Genomic DNA, 17223 nt, shown 5'->3' with positions numbered 1-17223 from the left:
TTTGAGAGTTTTTGTGGTCCTTGATTTGTTTCCAATTTGTTTGTGTTTTTCTGACGTTACATTCCCACTTCCATGTAGATAAAATGACATGGAATTTACTGTATCAGAGGATGAGGATGATGTTTACTTTTGAACAGTCTTGTTAGTCATTTTTAACACTGTCAGCTGGAGAGAGAAGGTGTGTGATGTGACATTGTCTGGAGGTATAATGGCCAACATCTCATAATGTGTTACAACACAGAACAATTCCCGCTTTTCAGTTTCAACAGAAATGATATTTTACTCCGGTTGGGGACAAATGTCAGGCACGTTTCACAGTAGCGCCAACTCAGAGGCCTCCTACAATGCAAAACAGAGTTGGCCAACGCAAATAACATTTTCATATCCTCATACATGTGAAGCAGTGTACAGCAGCTGGAAACAGACACAAGGCCTCAGCTAGCTATGCTTTAGTTAAGGATATTTTCCATCATTATCATCCATTATTAAATAGGTTGCTCTTTTCCAGCCAGACACAGTTGAATGAGCACATGACAATGAGCAGCTTCACAGAGACATTTTGTTTAATTAAATAAGGGCACCTCAAAGTGTTTGTCATCCATTTTGACCCTAGGGTTTCCAGGATTTGAATCGTTTCCCTCTTTTGTACCACACTTCAGACAACTCAACACTGCAAAAACATATGTCCTAAAAAGATTGTACTTGAACAAGTACTCTAAACGTCTACAGTACTTTATCAAAATCCTAACATTAGCATGCTAACAAGCTCACGACGACAGACTTTCATGGCAATCCACACAGTTGTCATTCACGTATTTCAGGCTGGAACAAAGTGCTGGACTGACCAATATTGACAACCACAAAGCTAGACTGCTGGCTTGGCTAAAAATTTATTACACAATATTCATAGTGCAGAGATTTTGATAATAAGGCTTATGGGTTATTACCTACATAAAATCTGTCTGAAACAAACACAGTAAAGTTGAGTTGTTAACGCACAGAGGGCACAAATTAGAATGATGATAACCACGAGCGTGTATATGACTGGTGAATGCAGATGTAGTGTAAAAGCGCTTTGAGTGGTCGAAAAGACTAGAAAGGCGCTATACAAGTACGGAGCATTTACATTTACAAACACACCCTGCATCATCTATCCATTTGCTCTCCAGCCTACAATGAGATTGCCCAGCACACTGGTGCAGCTAGTTTACCTGTCATACTTCCTGGAAAGACAACATGGCTATGATCCTAGGCAAACTGCCTACTTGTACCAAAAATAAAATTCCTGCGTTTCTGTATAACTTGCCAATGACAGCGACAAAAAATGTCCTATTCCTTTAGTGAGGTCAGGTAACATTCTCTTACTGATTTACTTTATTAATCCATTTTAAATGTGCGGTGAAAAGGAAAGGTGAAGACACAAGTTAGAGAAGGAAACTATAACCTGGACTGCATTTAAAGGAAATGTATCTTAATACTGGAAGGAGGTGGATGGAATGTTTTCTTGGTGTTTTATGATGGACACGAGAAGTCAAATGTTTAGTCTTATTCACCAGCATCCTCCTAAATAACAACAGGTGTAACGTAAAAACAACTATAAGGGTTCCATCTTAATAGATTAGTTTGAGTTGTAATGTAATTAAAGCTAGTAATTAAGAAACCTTTTAGCAGACTCCTGTTGCTACTAGGCAACAGACAACACACAGGTTCAAGGACAACAAACATACCAAGACAACGGACAGGAAGAAGCCCTTGTTATTCCAATCAATACCACAAAGACAGTTTGTGTGGAAATGTTAAAATGTTATATAATGGAGGTGCGTATCATCAAGTACCATTTCCTTATTGGATCAGGGTTGGTATTAATTGCCTCTGTAAAAAAAACAAACAATCCCAAATACTTCAGTCACTGCACGGTCAGAATTTCTCTTCTATACAAGCAAAATATGTAATAAAAACCCCACTTTAGCAATTCACTTTCAGTTGCTCAGATGCATGTCCTCCTGTGTCATCATCAGGTCCCTGTGTCTGTCTTTCTGCTTTCTTTTTAATCATGCCTGTGAACAATTCAGGATGGTCACTCGACCCTGAAACACATCCCAAAGTAATTAAACACAAGCTAAAAACCTAAATATCATTGCGCATTTTTAAAAACAAATGTACAATAGCATGCTGGCACGCAACACACCTCTGAGGTGCCAGCAAGGATATTTGAACATGTCAAATCTGCGGGCAGATGAACCACGCTGTACTGAGACCGGATACAACAGTGACATGAGGAACTGCACCTGCAGGATAAAACTGCAGCCCGTAAGAGAAAAGATACCCTTTAACAGGCTACACAGATATCCATTAATTCATTCTCATAGCTTTAGAACAAATGAATAAAGATGGCAGAATAATGCCACAAAGGTCAGACACACTTTGCAAGCTAGCACACAGAATAGCCAGAACCAAGAAGGAGAGCACAACTGAGAGGATGCCCTCAGTTACAAAGAAGACCACAGACTACCTTCACACAGAACTTGTTGCTCTTCATCCATCTCTTCCTCCTCCTCCAGTTCTGTGCTTGCATGACTGGGAAGACAGACATACTCCTCCTCCTCTTCTTCTTCTTCCACCTCCTCCTGCTCTATGCTTCCATGACTGGGTAGGCGAACGTATTCCTCTTCGTCCTCTGTCTGGTTGGAGTACTCCAGCTTGTCCTCAGCACCAGCAACTGTGAGCAGTGCCATCCTCCACTACGGTGCCAAGGCTAACCACTATATCGCGAAGCCTGCAGGTGCAACGCCATGGCTTCTACCTGTGCTGTTGCATATGTGGGTGTTTTACTCTATGAATCATTACCTAATCTCTGCGTGCCTGGATGTTAAAATAAACATCTAACAAAGTGTTTGTTCCAAAGAGGACAGTAAAACCTATATATCTCTCCAAACACTCCATTATAGTGTGTATATCTGTCAAGTACCAGGTAATGTCAGCTGAGTGAGTGTGTGTCATTTGTCCCCTGTTGTAGTTTCGTGAGACAACCAGTTAACATGACTCCTCCCCATCTCTTCTGTGGCTGGACAGTGACTGGCCTACTCCACTTTACCACAGAGAGAGGGGGTGAACACACACACACACACACACACACACACACACACACACACACGGCGGTCAATCATCTTTTTGAAGCAAAAAAACTAGGTTCAAATAGATTAAACACAACAGATGAGAGCATTTAAAATAATGTGTAAAATGTATCTTTATCCCTGTGATCCTCAACCTGTAAACCTTTTCTATGTAAAGGGTTGAAATGGTTCAGGCTGGCACCAACAGGAGCAAATCAGACACCTGTTTGTCAGGTAGGCCTCATATCCAGTGAAAGCTAGTCCTTTTAACCCCCCTCAAGTGAAAGGTATTTTGGTACAGTCCAGTTCAGCCACTATGGTGACACTGAGAGCACAGCAAACAATAATAGACGTGCACCCGTATCCAGGGTGGGGCCAGTCACAGTGTTATGGGTGAATGTCTTTACACATATTTAACTTCCTCCTTGAAAGGGAGGCAAAGGATCACATGAATGCAGAAATATTCAAAGCAAGTTTTAATATGCACCATACTGTCATATTAATGGACAAACGTCTATAGAAAGGTTTTAGCATTTTCCCACTCCTTAATCACTCTAGACAATAATTTACATTACATTTAGCTGATATAATAATAATATATGATATAATGTAAAGCAGAAGAGAAACAATGTTTACTTTTCTTTTTAATTGTAAAAATATGTTTATTTCACAGAAATGAGAGGGGGTTCTGGTAAGAACCAGGAATCTTTTTACAATTCGGGGTGGTGATGTGGCAGTGGATAAGACACATGCCTTTGGTGTGAGAGACCAGGGTTCAATTCCCCACTGTGACACGTCCACCAATGTGTCCCTGAGCAAGACACTTAACCCCTAGTTGCTCCAGAGGCGTGCGAAGTCTGATATATATAGCAATTGTAAGTCGCTTTGTATAAGTGTGTCAGCTAAATGAATAAATGTAATGTAACTCCTGCCATATAAACTGACATTTCACCCTATGACTGAATTATATTACATTCACTGTTTTAAAGTGGAGATGTACAGCTGGTGGAAATTGGGAAGCATTTTTTAAGGTTTTCAGATAGCAAGCAGCACCCAGATGAAAACAGAGCAAGAGCATGCATACTCCAAAAAAGACAGAGCTAAGAGTGTGGTATCAGATCCAAGACCTGCTCACTAAGTCTGCGCTGCGTTAACCACTGAGCTAACCACTTGGCTCAACTGTGTGGCTTGATAAACAACTGAAATCCAACAAATGGCATAAAATCCAGTGATTTATAATCATGTGAATTGAACAGAAAGTTTACTTTTCCTCCTTAAGAAACTAGGAATAGATATTTAAGCTCTAAATTCATTTCAAAAATATCTGAAATACAGAAAGAAGCATTTCAAACTCCCGCCCTGAAAACTGGCACAAAACTTTAAATGCAAGAAAAGACATAACTGGGTCAAGTTGATTAGGCTGTGCAGCATGTTCAAAGGGGGTTTCTGGAAAATTGGACACAGAAGGACGAGCCTGTCCCCCCTCTGGCTAACTTTAAAAGTATCATAAATACCAACTAAGCTGCTCCCTGCAGCATATTTTGCTTGTTATTCCATTTTAGTTAACCTTTAAAGTTGAAATAGCCTCTAGCCTTGCGGCCTGATGACCTAAGATCAGCAGATTATAACCTTTATCACATCATTCAAATGTGTTCAGTTGAGACTCAATGGTTAATCAACAGAAGGATACTGCTCAGTCAAAAGAGCATCAGTCGCACTGCTGGGTGCCGGACAATGTACATTTGAATGAAATATGCCAAAATAACTGTCAATACATGACTGTAGACCAATGTCACATGTCTGTCTGAGCTGAGCTAGTGTGACCCGTAAGATCCTTCAGTAATGAACATAGGCCACATCAAAGCAGCCCAATTTTCTGCTCATCAGTCACCGCTCAAGTGTTGTAATTACTGTAATTGGTCTAGAAATCTGATGCCAGCTCAGTACCATTCTGCATGCTTGAGTAAGTCCACTCAATGGCCCAATGGATGCAATGCTGCAGGCAACAAAAGGTCCTGGACGAACACTACTTAATGCTTCTGAGCAGTGTTTTCCCTCTCCCATTGCCTTTCTAGTCACATTCCCTCTTTACACTCCACTTGTTTTCCGCTTTCCCTTTTCATACACCCTCCCCCTTTTCACCATATTTGTCTGTTAGATGTCAGTTGAAATGCTCTATACGGTAGTTTGGAAGAAAATTACTAAATTGGACAAGGAATTTACACAAACAACATTTTAGACGGTTACGTGGATATAATCACATTGAAATCAAGAAATCCACCTGCCTAAAATGATTGTCTACAATGTCTCAATGCTCCACATCTCTCTACTTTTGTCCTTCAAGCCTCTTACTGTTTTCTGTGACGCAGAAACCATAGCAACATTGCCATCAGCTCAGCAACAGGAACTACCATCCGTCCCATTATCTGACTGAGTAGCACACTGAGTTTCTGAAATACAGCAGGTCATTTCAGAGTTAAGTTAACCAGATTTTGAACTTGCGTGACACATGAGAGACAATCACAATTTGAAAGCTATTACCTACATAGACTTGGGAACAAACACACAGTTTTCAGTGGTTTTTAGCAGTTTCTAAAACCACATTAAAACTTAAATGCTAACACAAAAATCCACGTTTTGTCTCCCATCTTCCAGAATTATCCCTCTACCCTGCCACATCCCCACTGGAAGAATAGTTTGCCCTCTTTCTCTGCCCTGGCCCTCTGTACTGGTTGCCCTCCATCCATCCAGCCATTTGTTTTGAAGGCTTCTAAAAGTGCCAAAGAATATTTGGCCGGCTGGCTGCTATTGACAAGGGCAGCTTAGAGCAGCATGCAAATCATTGAGCTAAATATAAGCCAACCTACTTCCACGTCCCTCCCTTGCATATCTCAGAAACCAAACCAGCTGCTTTTCTATTTCTGCCTCTACACTCCACAAAAAGATTTGTCAAAGAAACTGCATGTCCCCTCTCATTTGGTTGCTGATCATTTCAGCATCAAGCACAGTTGAAATCAAACCTGGGTTAGCTGCCTCAGCTAAATAATACTGCCGTTTAAGCTGCACAGCTCCCACTGGGGAGGTGTTGAGCAGTCTCAAACTGTTACATAACAATTTCTACAGAGCATCCCTGACACACATGCCAACTATAGTGCACGCACATTATATATACACATCACACTTTCATTTTATTAAATGCATGGTTCATTTCTACCAAAATACACCACTATCAAATTCACAAAAAAGCACAGGTGTTCAGGTGAATGGAAATAAATGAGTGCAGGTTATAGTTGCATTGAGTGCAATGAATTACACAGCACATCAAGGCATGGACCATAACCAAGCTGCCTTACAAGACAACGGAAGAGGGACAAAGATCAATTTGTGTGGATCAATTTGGAGAATCATTGTCCACACAGGTTACATACTGTAGATACTGCAATACAGAGACAATACAAGCTGTCACAATAAACTGGGTTAACTGAGTTTTTTTCTAAAAAATGGCATTTACATGTTAAGGTTGCCTAATTTAGCAATACCCGCACATGGAGATTATCTGACTTTCTCTCTACAAACTCAGCTTCCATTCATTCAATGTAGCAGCAGCAGCCTGTATCTTCATTACTTGTCTCTTCCCACCTTAACAGTTTTTGTCATCTGTGACTTCTATTAGTCTCTCTGCCCTCTTATATGGACTCAAACAAAAAGGAAACACAACCATCTCCAGTCCCACTTACACCCACAGCGAGTCATATAAGCTACTCCGTGGCCCTATTTTAGAAGCCACACTGACTCAGCAGCCAGAGCACCTGTTACAACACCTACTGTATCCAGCACCCACTACCCTGCTGTAGCATCAGCGTCAAAGCTGCTGTGTTTGTCCTCACTGTAACATCTGCCTTGATGTTTTCTTGTGAATGCCAGTCCACAAGGTCACATTCTCTGGGTTGTTTTGAAACAAGCAGGGTTTAGTTGAAGGACAATAAAGGTAATTCATCTTTTTGGAGCTTAAATACTTTATAAGGCACTTGTTCTATATTGTTGAGGGTAGACACATCTACCTATTCACCAGCCTTATTTAATGTTGTTTAATCCTGCCACTACCTCCCTTCACTTTAATCTCTTTAGTCTGTGTGTCAGCAGAGGACACGTTATAAATCCTGGTCAGTGGTTATCAACCGTATTACAACACATATGCATGGTGTTATGAAAGCACTTCATTTATACTTATTTACTATTTATGAACTTTGATTTCCACCTCACCTACCAAGAAGCACTTTCTACCATTCATTCGGTTTCAGTTTATAGCTATGTTGCACATAAGCAGAGGTCTGGATCTAATACACTGTGCAGCCAACAGCTCACTTGTTGTGTCAGTGTAGTTTCTAGACAGCGCATTTTTACAGTATACAGCAGCAGTTACACCAAAGCCATCCCTGCTGTGAGTATTTCTCTCTCCCACAATTCAGTATCTCAGTACTATCCAATTGACACTACTATATTATATATATAATGTCCCTCTTACACATCTCTACCTAGCCAGTAATATCAGTGCCATTGGTAGTTTGAGTCATCACTTCAACAACTAGATGCCACTGCACAAACCTCCAGCAGATTCTTGTCTTACCATCAGTACACTCTTCATAGTACCAGTCCAGCTCGTAGTAGTCTGCCTTGACAAACGCTCTGGTGTGGCCTCGTCTCTTCATCCTCACTGCTCTTACAAATAGCTGTATTGTTTCAAACGTCCCGGCATACTTCGCTGTAACATCTCTGGCAAATCCAGTGTCTCAGCATGCGTAGAGACAACAAGCTGATGCCTGGGTCTTACCAGTTACTGATAGTGTCCATTCAGTCAGTCAGTCAGTCAGTCAGTCAGTGTCTAGTGCTGCTATCCCAGCATGCTTAGCAGATACCAGCTGGCCCACGGTCATTACTGGTGCCAGTCTGCCCATTCTCTTCATATGTCCTTTCCGTCCCACACTCATTAGCAGCAAACTGTCAGCGTATTACACTCCATATTTGTTGTGATGCTGGTGCCATTTTTGCGTGTCATCCCACAGAACGGTTACTTGCGTCATCAGTTGTCAGCAGAAAAAAATCCAGTCACTTTATTGTGCTTTTGTCCATCGTTATCGGTTTACAGTTTCAGCAATTTGTGTCAGTTGGAATCTGCCCTCTACCGTCAATCTGTGCAGTCTCTCTCCGACTTTTGCCGTCTGTCTGTCTTCCTTCGTTTCTGTCCAACAATTTTCCTCCTTCACTCCAAAGCTTCAGCAAATGTACCAGGTCCTCTATCCTCTCATCCATTTATAGCTTCCTGTCTATTTATCTTCCTGTGCTCCTGCCGGTCTGTCCTCTAACCGAATCTTTCTGAGGTCATATTATAACGGTTGTCTACTCTTTTGTAACGGTCCTTGCTCAGTGGCAGTTCTAGCTCTGCACATGGACCACTGCATCTCTAACAATGACTCAATAAACAGAGATACAGAGAGTGAGGGAGAGCGAGCAAGCAGCAGCAGTAGTCACGGGTTTTGCAGCAGAAATGATGATAATCATGACACGGTGAGGAGGGGCGGGGTAAGAGGATGCCTACAGCCAATCAGAGGGAGCAGTGTCACACGTTTGCTCCCGCCCTCCATTTGTATGTGAGCATCTCCCTCTCCTCTACTGTGTCCTTCTCTGTGGTTGCTATAGTAACGGGCTCAGACTCCAATGCTCAAGGCTGAGCAGCAATAGCATGTGAAAGCTGTTAGCAGGAAACCAGTGCAGTGTTGGCAGAGGTGACGTGGCTAACCCCAAAATGAATGAACACAATGGGTATTTAAGGATTAGCTGGGGAGGGATAAAATGAGCACAAGCACGGGAGACACAACAATGATGTGTCAGAGCAAAGGCAAAATACTGTCCACCTAATGACAATATGAACAAAATTCAATGTCAACCAGCTTGAATGTTCCAACAGAGACTACCACACATATTATGGATAGATTAAATATACTATAGTATAAGTACATTTTCTATTACTTACAGATTGAAGCAAACACAAGGTCAGGACCCACAGCTATCAGGCTAATGGTAGAGTCACAAACTGGTGCTTACATGGGAGCAAGTTGGCCTTAATAATATGTGTTTATGATGTGTAAAAAACGCAACTCCTGCTAATGAAGTGACTAGCATACAGTTCAATGCTAACGAAACAAGACGGGTCACATAAGTGCTCCAGATTTTACTTGTGTAATGCATTGAGGTTGCATCAGCCCCCAGTGACAGATTCAGTTACAGTTTGCCATTTGTTACTACTGTACATTAATACCTTCATGGTCATTACTGCAGGACAGTGACATATACAGCCATATTTTGTATGAATAGAAATATATATATATATATATATATATATATATATATATATATATGGAATAATATTAAATCCTATGACGACTTAGGCAAGTTTACAGTTGTTACATCAAATAAAAAGATGAAATAATACTAAAAGAAGAAACAATACAAGCCATTAAATATAGATCTCAAACTAACCTTAAACTGATATGAAAAGGAAAGGACGCCTATGTATCACATAAGTATATAATAACATACCTTCAAGAGCACAGGTAGTGAATTTCCACTGGTCTCTTCAGCTGATAAACAGATACATTATAGCTCAAAGGGCTATGGGAACGTCCCTCAATCAGACAACTCGTCTCCTCTGTTTAGTGACACATTTGGGTGTGATGTCATCACTACATGAAGTTGCGCTCTATTGGTCAATCCAGGTTACATACTTATAAATCAGTAACAACTCGAGTGATGTAACAGAGGGCAAATTACCCCGTGAATTCATAGTGGTGTTAAACAATGTAATGAATGGGAGCTCTGGGTAAAGCTGAATGGTAGTTGAATAACTACGTTAGGTTATACGTTATGTGCTTATTTGTATCTCAGCACAGCACCAATGAAACAAAGCTTTATGACCAGGATGACAGCAATATGACCTGTCCCTGCTCATTCATGGCCCTTAGGGTGTAGATACCCGCCATCTGTTTGAGGCAATTATGAGAAGCAACATGTTTCCAATCGGGGAAAAAACTAGGTGGAGAATACAATTGATAATAAAGCACTAAAGCAACATTTAATATTTAGCAAAACACCCCTTGCAGAATGTTTCATGCGATTTCTTATGTAACATAATTTTGTTATTGCATCTTAGCCTGGCTCGCTATGATGAATGTCAAGGCCGACGTGACCATCCCGACATGGGGCATCAAGGTGAAGTTACAGCTCTCAATCAAGCCTGTTTTATAAGACGCCAGATCTAATTTTAGAAACAGTTTTTACCCTGAGTCACAGTTCAAGAAGACATGAATTACTGAACTGCATTATTGATGGTAAGAAAACCCACTTTACGTTCCCTTGGTTTGCCATGTGCAGTGTTTGCACGTGTTTTATGCAAGTGTGTGTGTATTTATTTGCTTCCAATGGTGTGCGTGTGGTTTACAATTGGCATAGATGTCAACCCCAAAGCAGCGCTTAGCTTGATGAGCAAACGCATGCATAAATGTACAACATAAGGCTGAGAGTGCAACAGAGATCATAATATCAGCCAGCAACTGTTATAGCAACTGTTGCGCCCACACTCTGAAGGGCAGATGTCCCTCTCTCTCTCTCTCTCTCTCTCTGATTCCTACTCGCACAAGGTCAGTATCTCCCACCTCTCAGTCTTCAGTCCTCATTGTCACTCTCCAATAGCAGTTTCCTGAAGATTAAACCTCCAAATAATGTTATCCATCCCTAGTGTTTGCCATAAGTTTGGTGTTAAGAGTAACAACACACGTCAATTTCAGGAACACGCTAAAATATTAACACCTGTATGTTTAGTATGTTTGATATTTGAGAAGTTGGCAGTAAGACTAAGCATGACTAACCAGCTTCGTTCGTCCAATGTGGGATCACAAAACACTTAAATCCTCAGATTTTGGGTTTGGAGAGAGGAGGTTTTGCAGAATTACATTCGGAAATCAAATACTCACTTCAACAGTCATCATCATCATCATCGTATTTAGAAGAAAACTGGCCAATGTATTTTTACACTAAATCTTAAATCAACAGTATGTGATGAACTTACAGAAGTATTTGAGAGTCTCCTCTATCTGTTCAGTAGTCAAGTCGAGGGAAGAGTCCGGGTCCACCAGTGGCGTGTGCAGCCAATCATCTTGGTCGTAGCCGAAGATGGTGTCGGCCCTCAGCTTGTAGACTGGCAGCTGTTCCTCCAATAAGCTGATAATCTCAAGCTCCGGCAAATCAGTACTGTTACAGACATCTGCGAAGAGAGAGAGAAAGACAGAGGCTGTACAGTATTTGTTCTTTTCTTTCACAATAAGTTTAAGTCATTATAAATAGGCACCACCTATTGGCAGTGGACAAAGGTCATATTGTCTTCAGCAGAGATAAAGATTTATGACAGGTGTGATAAAATGTCATCTCTGAGTATATAACAAGTTAGATTATATAATCATTTAAATCCATACCAACAAGACATTTCATCTATTAAAAATCTATTAAAACTGAAAGTATAGGATGCCCTCTAGTGGTAAATTGAGGAACTAACCCTCCACCCACCACTCCTTGCATCTACTGTGTAGCACTTAAAAATGGATACCAACTGAAGGTAAGGTTCATCATTTACTTACTTGCCACAACTTTGTTATTGGCTGCAATAATTTATTCAAAACTCAAACTATAGTAATGCAACAGTATTGCAACCAACCAACACACACATTTGTTTCATCTGTGTTTTACTATATCAAATTCCACTGTATTTACTTCTCTGATAACTGTGTAGACAGCTGATAGAGGTTCAGTATCTATCTCAAAGCCAAGTCTGAACAGCAGATGCACAAGTGGAGACTATTTGAGGGCCAGCCTCACTACTTACTATGAAACCCCTGTCTATGAAAAGACATTAATAAAACAAGAATGGACACTTCAAGAATTACTAGATTAAAATGAGTCTTTTAAACATTCACAGATAAGTACAACTACAGACTAACAAGAACCAAACAAACAGCTTCTGCTACTTTTATTTATTCCCTAAAAGGTAAAAAAAAAAAAAAAAAAAAAAAAAAAAAGACCTGCAATCATTTATACATCACAAGAAGTCATCTTTGACATGTCAGCTTAACCGGTCTACACTGTAAGAAAAGTCAACAGCAGCCTGACCACTGAGCAACCACTGAGGCAATCAGAGAGGCATATTTGTGTGCTGCTATGGAAAACTAAATGATCTTACCTAAGCTTTCAGCTATGTGCCTCCCAGTTCACACATGAGTTTAGAGTACTATTAAAAAGGGGCATCCGTGTAGGACTCTATTAGAGAGCATATCCTCTCTGTCCTCACACAGAATTGAGGTTTTAGTCACTTTTTCTACAGAAATGTGGAATTTAGCTCAGACATAGACTGAGAATTAACATGCAGCAGTAGTCTGCCTCCCTCTGTTTCTGGATCTGTCTGTCTACATGTACGTCTCGCTAACAATGCTGTCTCTCACAGTTTGTTAATCCAGACTGAATGACTAACTGTGCTGAAAAGGGGAAAAACACACACACACACACACACACACCCCAGCTGGGGAATCATTCATCAAGCTCAGCCAATGAGGTTTCAACACAGAAGTAAGTTGCAATTCCTTACAATGCCACTAGAGAAGGGACATTTTACCATTACGTTTTTACTCATTTGTGCTACCTGAGCATGAATATAGGGTGTTGATACTCAGAAAAAGATGATTATTGTCTTGAATCTTCCTTTTACACAATCTCTCTTTACTAGACAAAATCTTTTTTGCACAGAATCAGTGGTGCCTTTTGGGAAACACCATTCATATGTTAAATCCCAAACCATTACCCCTGAACTAAACTAAATCAATATCATTACCAATACCATTATGAAGATAATAAGCCAGATCTGTACTTCTATTAAGTGCCCCTGTGAAGCCAAAAAACATATAAAGGTTTAAGGTCAACTTCTGGAAGTCATCTTAAAATTGTTTGACCACAACCCTTAATAGTATTTGCGCAAACCTGATCCTGACGGGGATGTTGTTGGTCAGAATCACAAAAGTTCTTCTTCTGTGCTGATACGAAATATGACCAGTGCCCTTCAGCTCCTAAAATGAGTACTGATAGGATGAGGATAATAATAGCACAAACTCTTTGGTGCTGTGTGTGACAGCTTTGCAGGCGCCTTGTATGCATTAATTTCTCTAATTTTCTTTTGACTGGATATTATTATTATCTTAAAACTGTATTGCTAAATAAGTTAAAAAGAGTGCAAATTTTTATTACCAGGGTAGTCCAAAGTACAATGTGTTGTTGACTAGTGTTTTGTACTGCTGCTCTCTGTCAGACAGTGACCTGCATCACAAAATATCTACAGACCAACAATAATGAGCAATGCAAGGACTGCTTTGCAAAGGAGCACCTTGTAGAAACCAATTCAAGTTTTAACTTTCCTAATTGTTTCAATTCAGATTTGGGATCAATGAACAAAGTTGATATACGACCATGAGACGTTGACAAGTTAAACACTGAAATGTAAATATAGACTAGGGTCATACCAATATTAAAGCCACCAATGCAAGAAAGTTCAAGTTCAAATGTAAAAATAGTCACACGGTCAGACTGAGCAATAAACACACCGACATGTGCAGAGGACACAGTCAGAAAGACAGGAAGACTGACGGACAAGTGTCAAAGATAAGGTCATTCTGTAAGCTACAGAAATACACCGATAACAATTACAATTACACAGATCCATAAACACAATGGACAATTTGGTGAAACTAAGGCAAATCAATCCACTAAACGATTAAGTTCAAGGAGGACTGCCAGTGTTAAACTGCCTTAACTATCAGTGGTCCCTCATAAGTCCCAACACTCCAGCTATTTTATAACTAAGTGTAGTATAAGTGGACTGAGACCCAAAATGAGGTCAACAAAGAGAGGAAGGATATGCAAGCACAAGGGCTTGTATCAAACCCACTACACACAGTGTTGGTGTCAGACTGCAGAATCATTTGGATAAGATTTTAGAAATGTTGCTAAACACTAATAGTACAAGTTTATATCCAAGTGCAGTGCCTGTCCAACATGGTCGCCCCCTGTAAACAGCACAGTAGCGCTACTTGTGGTCAAAAGTTAGTTAAAGAGCTAAGTTGACCTTTCTATGATAATTTAACCTTAAAAGACGATTCTTTTAAAAGTTCAGACATAGGCTTGAAAATACAAATAGTTAACTTGTAAAGGCAAATCCATGAAGTGTCCTTAACTATACAAGAGACAAATCGGGGGAGAAAACAGCTGACTGATTCACAGGAAGACAGAGCGCAAGACAAACAAACAAACAAAGGGAAGATCGAGAGATAGTGACAGTGAGAGAAACGCTATCCAGATGTTAGCCAGACTGCGCACAGTGTACTCACTCATGGCGCCTGAAGCCCGACAACCACCAACTCTCCTGCCCTCCAATCACATTTTCCACTGGATCAGGAGAGGGCAAGGTCGCAAGAAGTAACAAAGAGAGAAAGAGCGTTGGGAGGGGGCGAGGCAGGAAGAACAAGAGAGAGGGTGCTAAAAGTTTTAGAGGACGGCACTGGGTGTTAAGAGACAGAGAATGAGAGGAAAAGAGGGAGGGAGGAGTGAAGAGGAGACGAGACCCGAGCCAAACTGGTTCGTCATGCCTGACATGCCAATGACGATATCCACATGGACCGCCCTGTGCTTGCTCTCCCCCCTCTCTCTCTCTTCCTCACTCTGACAGCCCACAAACCCAGCTGGACTCGCTGGACTCGCTGTACAAGCTGTACTAAAGACCCCCACCCCCCCTCTCTTCCTATCCTGCTTCAGTATAAACACACTGTAGTGTAATGGCAGGCCTGAGGCGGTTTGTCTTAATAGCTGCAAGTGTACAAAATTGCAGGTCATGAAGCAGATTTAACCCAGTTGCAGCAGTAATCATGGCCTGTACAACACGAGCAAAGCTGCAGCGGAGAAACTGCCAAAACCCACTCAGTGTTTTTCCTGTAATCCTACAGATCCCACCGTGTTTGCTACCGAATGGCACCTGATGTGAGTGCATTTGATCCTAACCATGGGTATAAATGAATAGCTACACTAACTAGTTTATAATATGTAGTTGCCAAACCTCTTGTTAATTTATGTGGTAGGGGGGAAATATTTTTGAATTTGTTTTTAGTAGCAATTGTGAATGGAACTTGTGCTGCCTGGATTTATGCATCACCACTGATGACCTACTGTCAATCTACATAAACAATCTTAGGAAATTAACTCTAAACACTAACACTAAATTAGCAATGCTATCAGAACTTTGCATCACTCTCTCCTCTGGTTATTCAGGTACTTGGTTTTCTTGGTTTCTTGTGCCCATTTCATCTAGAAACACTTTTTGATTTTATTTGTAAAAAATAAAAAAAAAATAAAAAAAATCATATTTTGGTTTAGCTTGGATTGAGCACTGTGTGTATTTTTTTTTTTAAAAGAGCGGGTGCATGCTGCTTTCCACACACTCGATGTATCGTTCATGACAAAAGTCAAATGACCTGACTTGGATAAACTATGATCTACTAACACAGTGTTCCCATGGAGCTGCAGTACAACCCTGTCCAGAATTAGACTGGACTACAGTTGAAAGCAGCCGCAGGTCACATGAAATACAGGAGAGTACGTCAACGTGGTCAAATATCACTGGCAGCCTATTTGTGCTGTACCAAGGTGTTCAAATGTCACTAACCCTGTAAATCTCACAGCCCAGTATGTTTGTGTGTGTGCTTGTGTGTGTGGTCCTTTACTAACGTATTACCTTGTATAAAAATAATTACCACTAATCCTAGAGGACAGACTGAAAGTGCAGTGGCACAACACCAGTTTGACTGCAGATATGAATGTCAACTATAATAAATCTGAACACACTACAATTTTAAAGAGGACTCAACTTTAAACTGGAAAAAACCACATGATTATTTCCTAACATTTTGCTGGGTAATCTGTTGTCCCATATTTTAATTGCACCACTTAAATAAAACAGACAGTTGCACCACTTAAATAAAACAGACAGTTGTCTACTCTGTTATAAAAACATTATATTACAAAACTTGCCAGAAAATATTGCTCTTTTGGTCAACTTACTGTGGCGTGGATTCAGTCCAGCATCTAGAATCTATTGGCAAATGCTGCCAACCAGTACAATACAAACTGTCAGACACAACAGTATTGCTGGTAGGGTTACAACAGCTACCACTAAGAGGTACAGTGATTTCAATGCTTTCTGGTTTCACAAGATATAGTCATGTGTTGGTTTTGTCAATCAAGTCATAAGAAAGACATGGTTTCTGAGTGAAGTTGACCATTTGACCTCAGAGGAACTGATCGAAAATCAGTTCCACTGGATACAACTGTAAGCCGCCGGAGTAACAGATATATGTTTGTATAACAATACAAGACGACAATGTGTAACTAGAATATAATCTTACAACTGGCCGACAAGTTGTATAAGTCATTAATGTTATTCTTTTTGTATTTTCAGAGCTCCTGTTGTGAAATATAAGACAGATGGGAGAGCTGGAAACAATCAAGTAAGGAGGCACGGACATGACAGGACACGTGGCTGTATCAGATATGTAAACATGCAAAGTCACATGCCAGCAACGGCCCTCTCATGAGCCTGAACAAGAACCAAGCTCTGCTCCAAACATTACAGCACAATGGATGTTATCAAATGCCGTGATTTGATCAGAGTCAGGAAGCAGACTTGGCTCATTTGGATTCTCTCGTGTTTGTCCACTTACATAACTTTGCCTCCGTCTCTCTCATGTTCTCTGTCCTCCGTCTCCTATCTGTCAGCCTGTTTGTTCTTGATCTCTTTCCCTCTCTCTCCTCGTCACCAAGCAGCCCATAATTTCACAGTTGCTCAGCTCTTTCACTTCATTGCTGCTGGCTGGTAACCACGGAGAATTAACCTCACGCCTAGGAAATGCCCCATGGCAGTGAGCTGCTCTATTCAGCTCTTTATGTTCATTCATCCTCTAGACTTAGTGAA

The 17223-nt window shown here is 40.6% G+C and overlaps 1 protein-coding gene across 5 annotated transcripts in view; it reads right to left on the bottom strand.

Moving 5' to 3' along the window:
* trak1a (trafficking protein, kinesin binding 1a) overlaps positions 1–17223 on the bottom strand; it is a 36412-nt gene that overhangs the window by 16851 nt on the left and 2338 nt on the right. The window contains exons 1-2 of one of the 5 annotated variants that reach the window (XM_038711996.1): positions 14591–14789; positions 11236–11430 (exon numbers count right to left, since the gene is read on the bottom strand). In XM_038711996.1, the coding sequence (XP_038567924.1) occupies positions 11236–11430; positions 14591–14594 (199 nt within the window). In that variant the 5' untranslated portion in view covers positions 14595–14789. Of the gene's footprint in view, positions 1–2512; positions 2970–11235; positions 11431–14590; positions 14790–17223 lie in introns of those variants that run through there. The other 4 variants (XM_038711997.1, XM_038711998.1, XM_038711999.1 and 1 more) reach the window with 4 other exon arrangements.

This window comes from Micropterus salmoides, unplaced genomic scaffold (genome assembly GCF_014851395.1).
Source record: "Micropterus salmoides isolate LMB-PRFRI ecotype aquatic unplaced genomic scaffold, ASM1485139v1 Ms_hic_scaffold_11, whole genome shotgun sequence".
Taxonomy (NCBI): domain Eukaryota; kingdom Metazoa; phylum Chordata; class Actinopteri; order Centrarchiformes; family Centrarchidae; genus Micropterus; species Micropterus salmoides.
The sequence above is the reverse complement of the archived record's forward strand: the minus strand, read 5'-3'. Positions and strand labels throughout refer to the sequence as shown.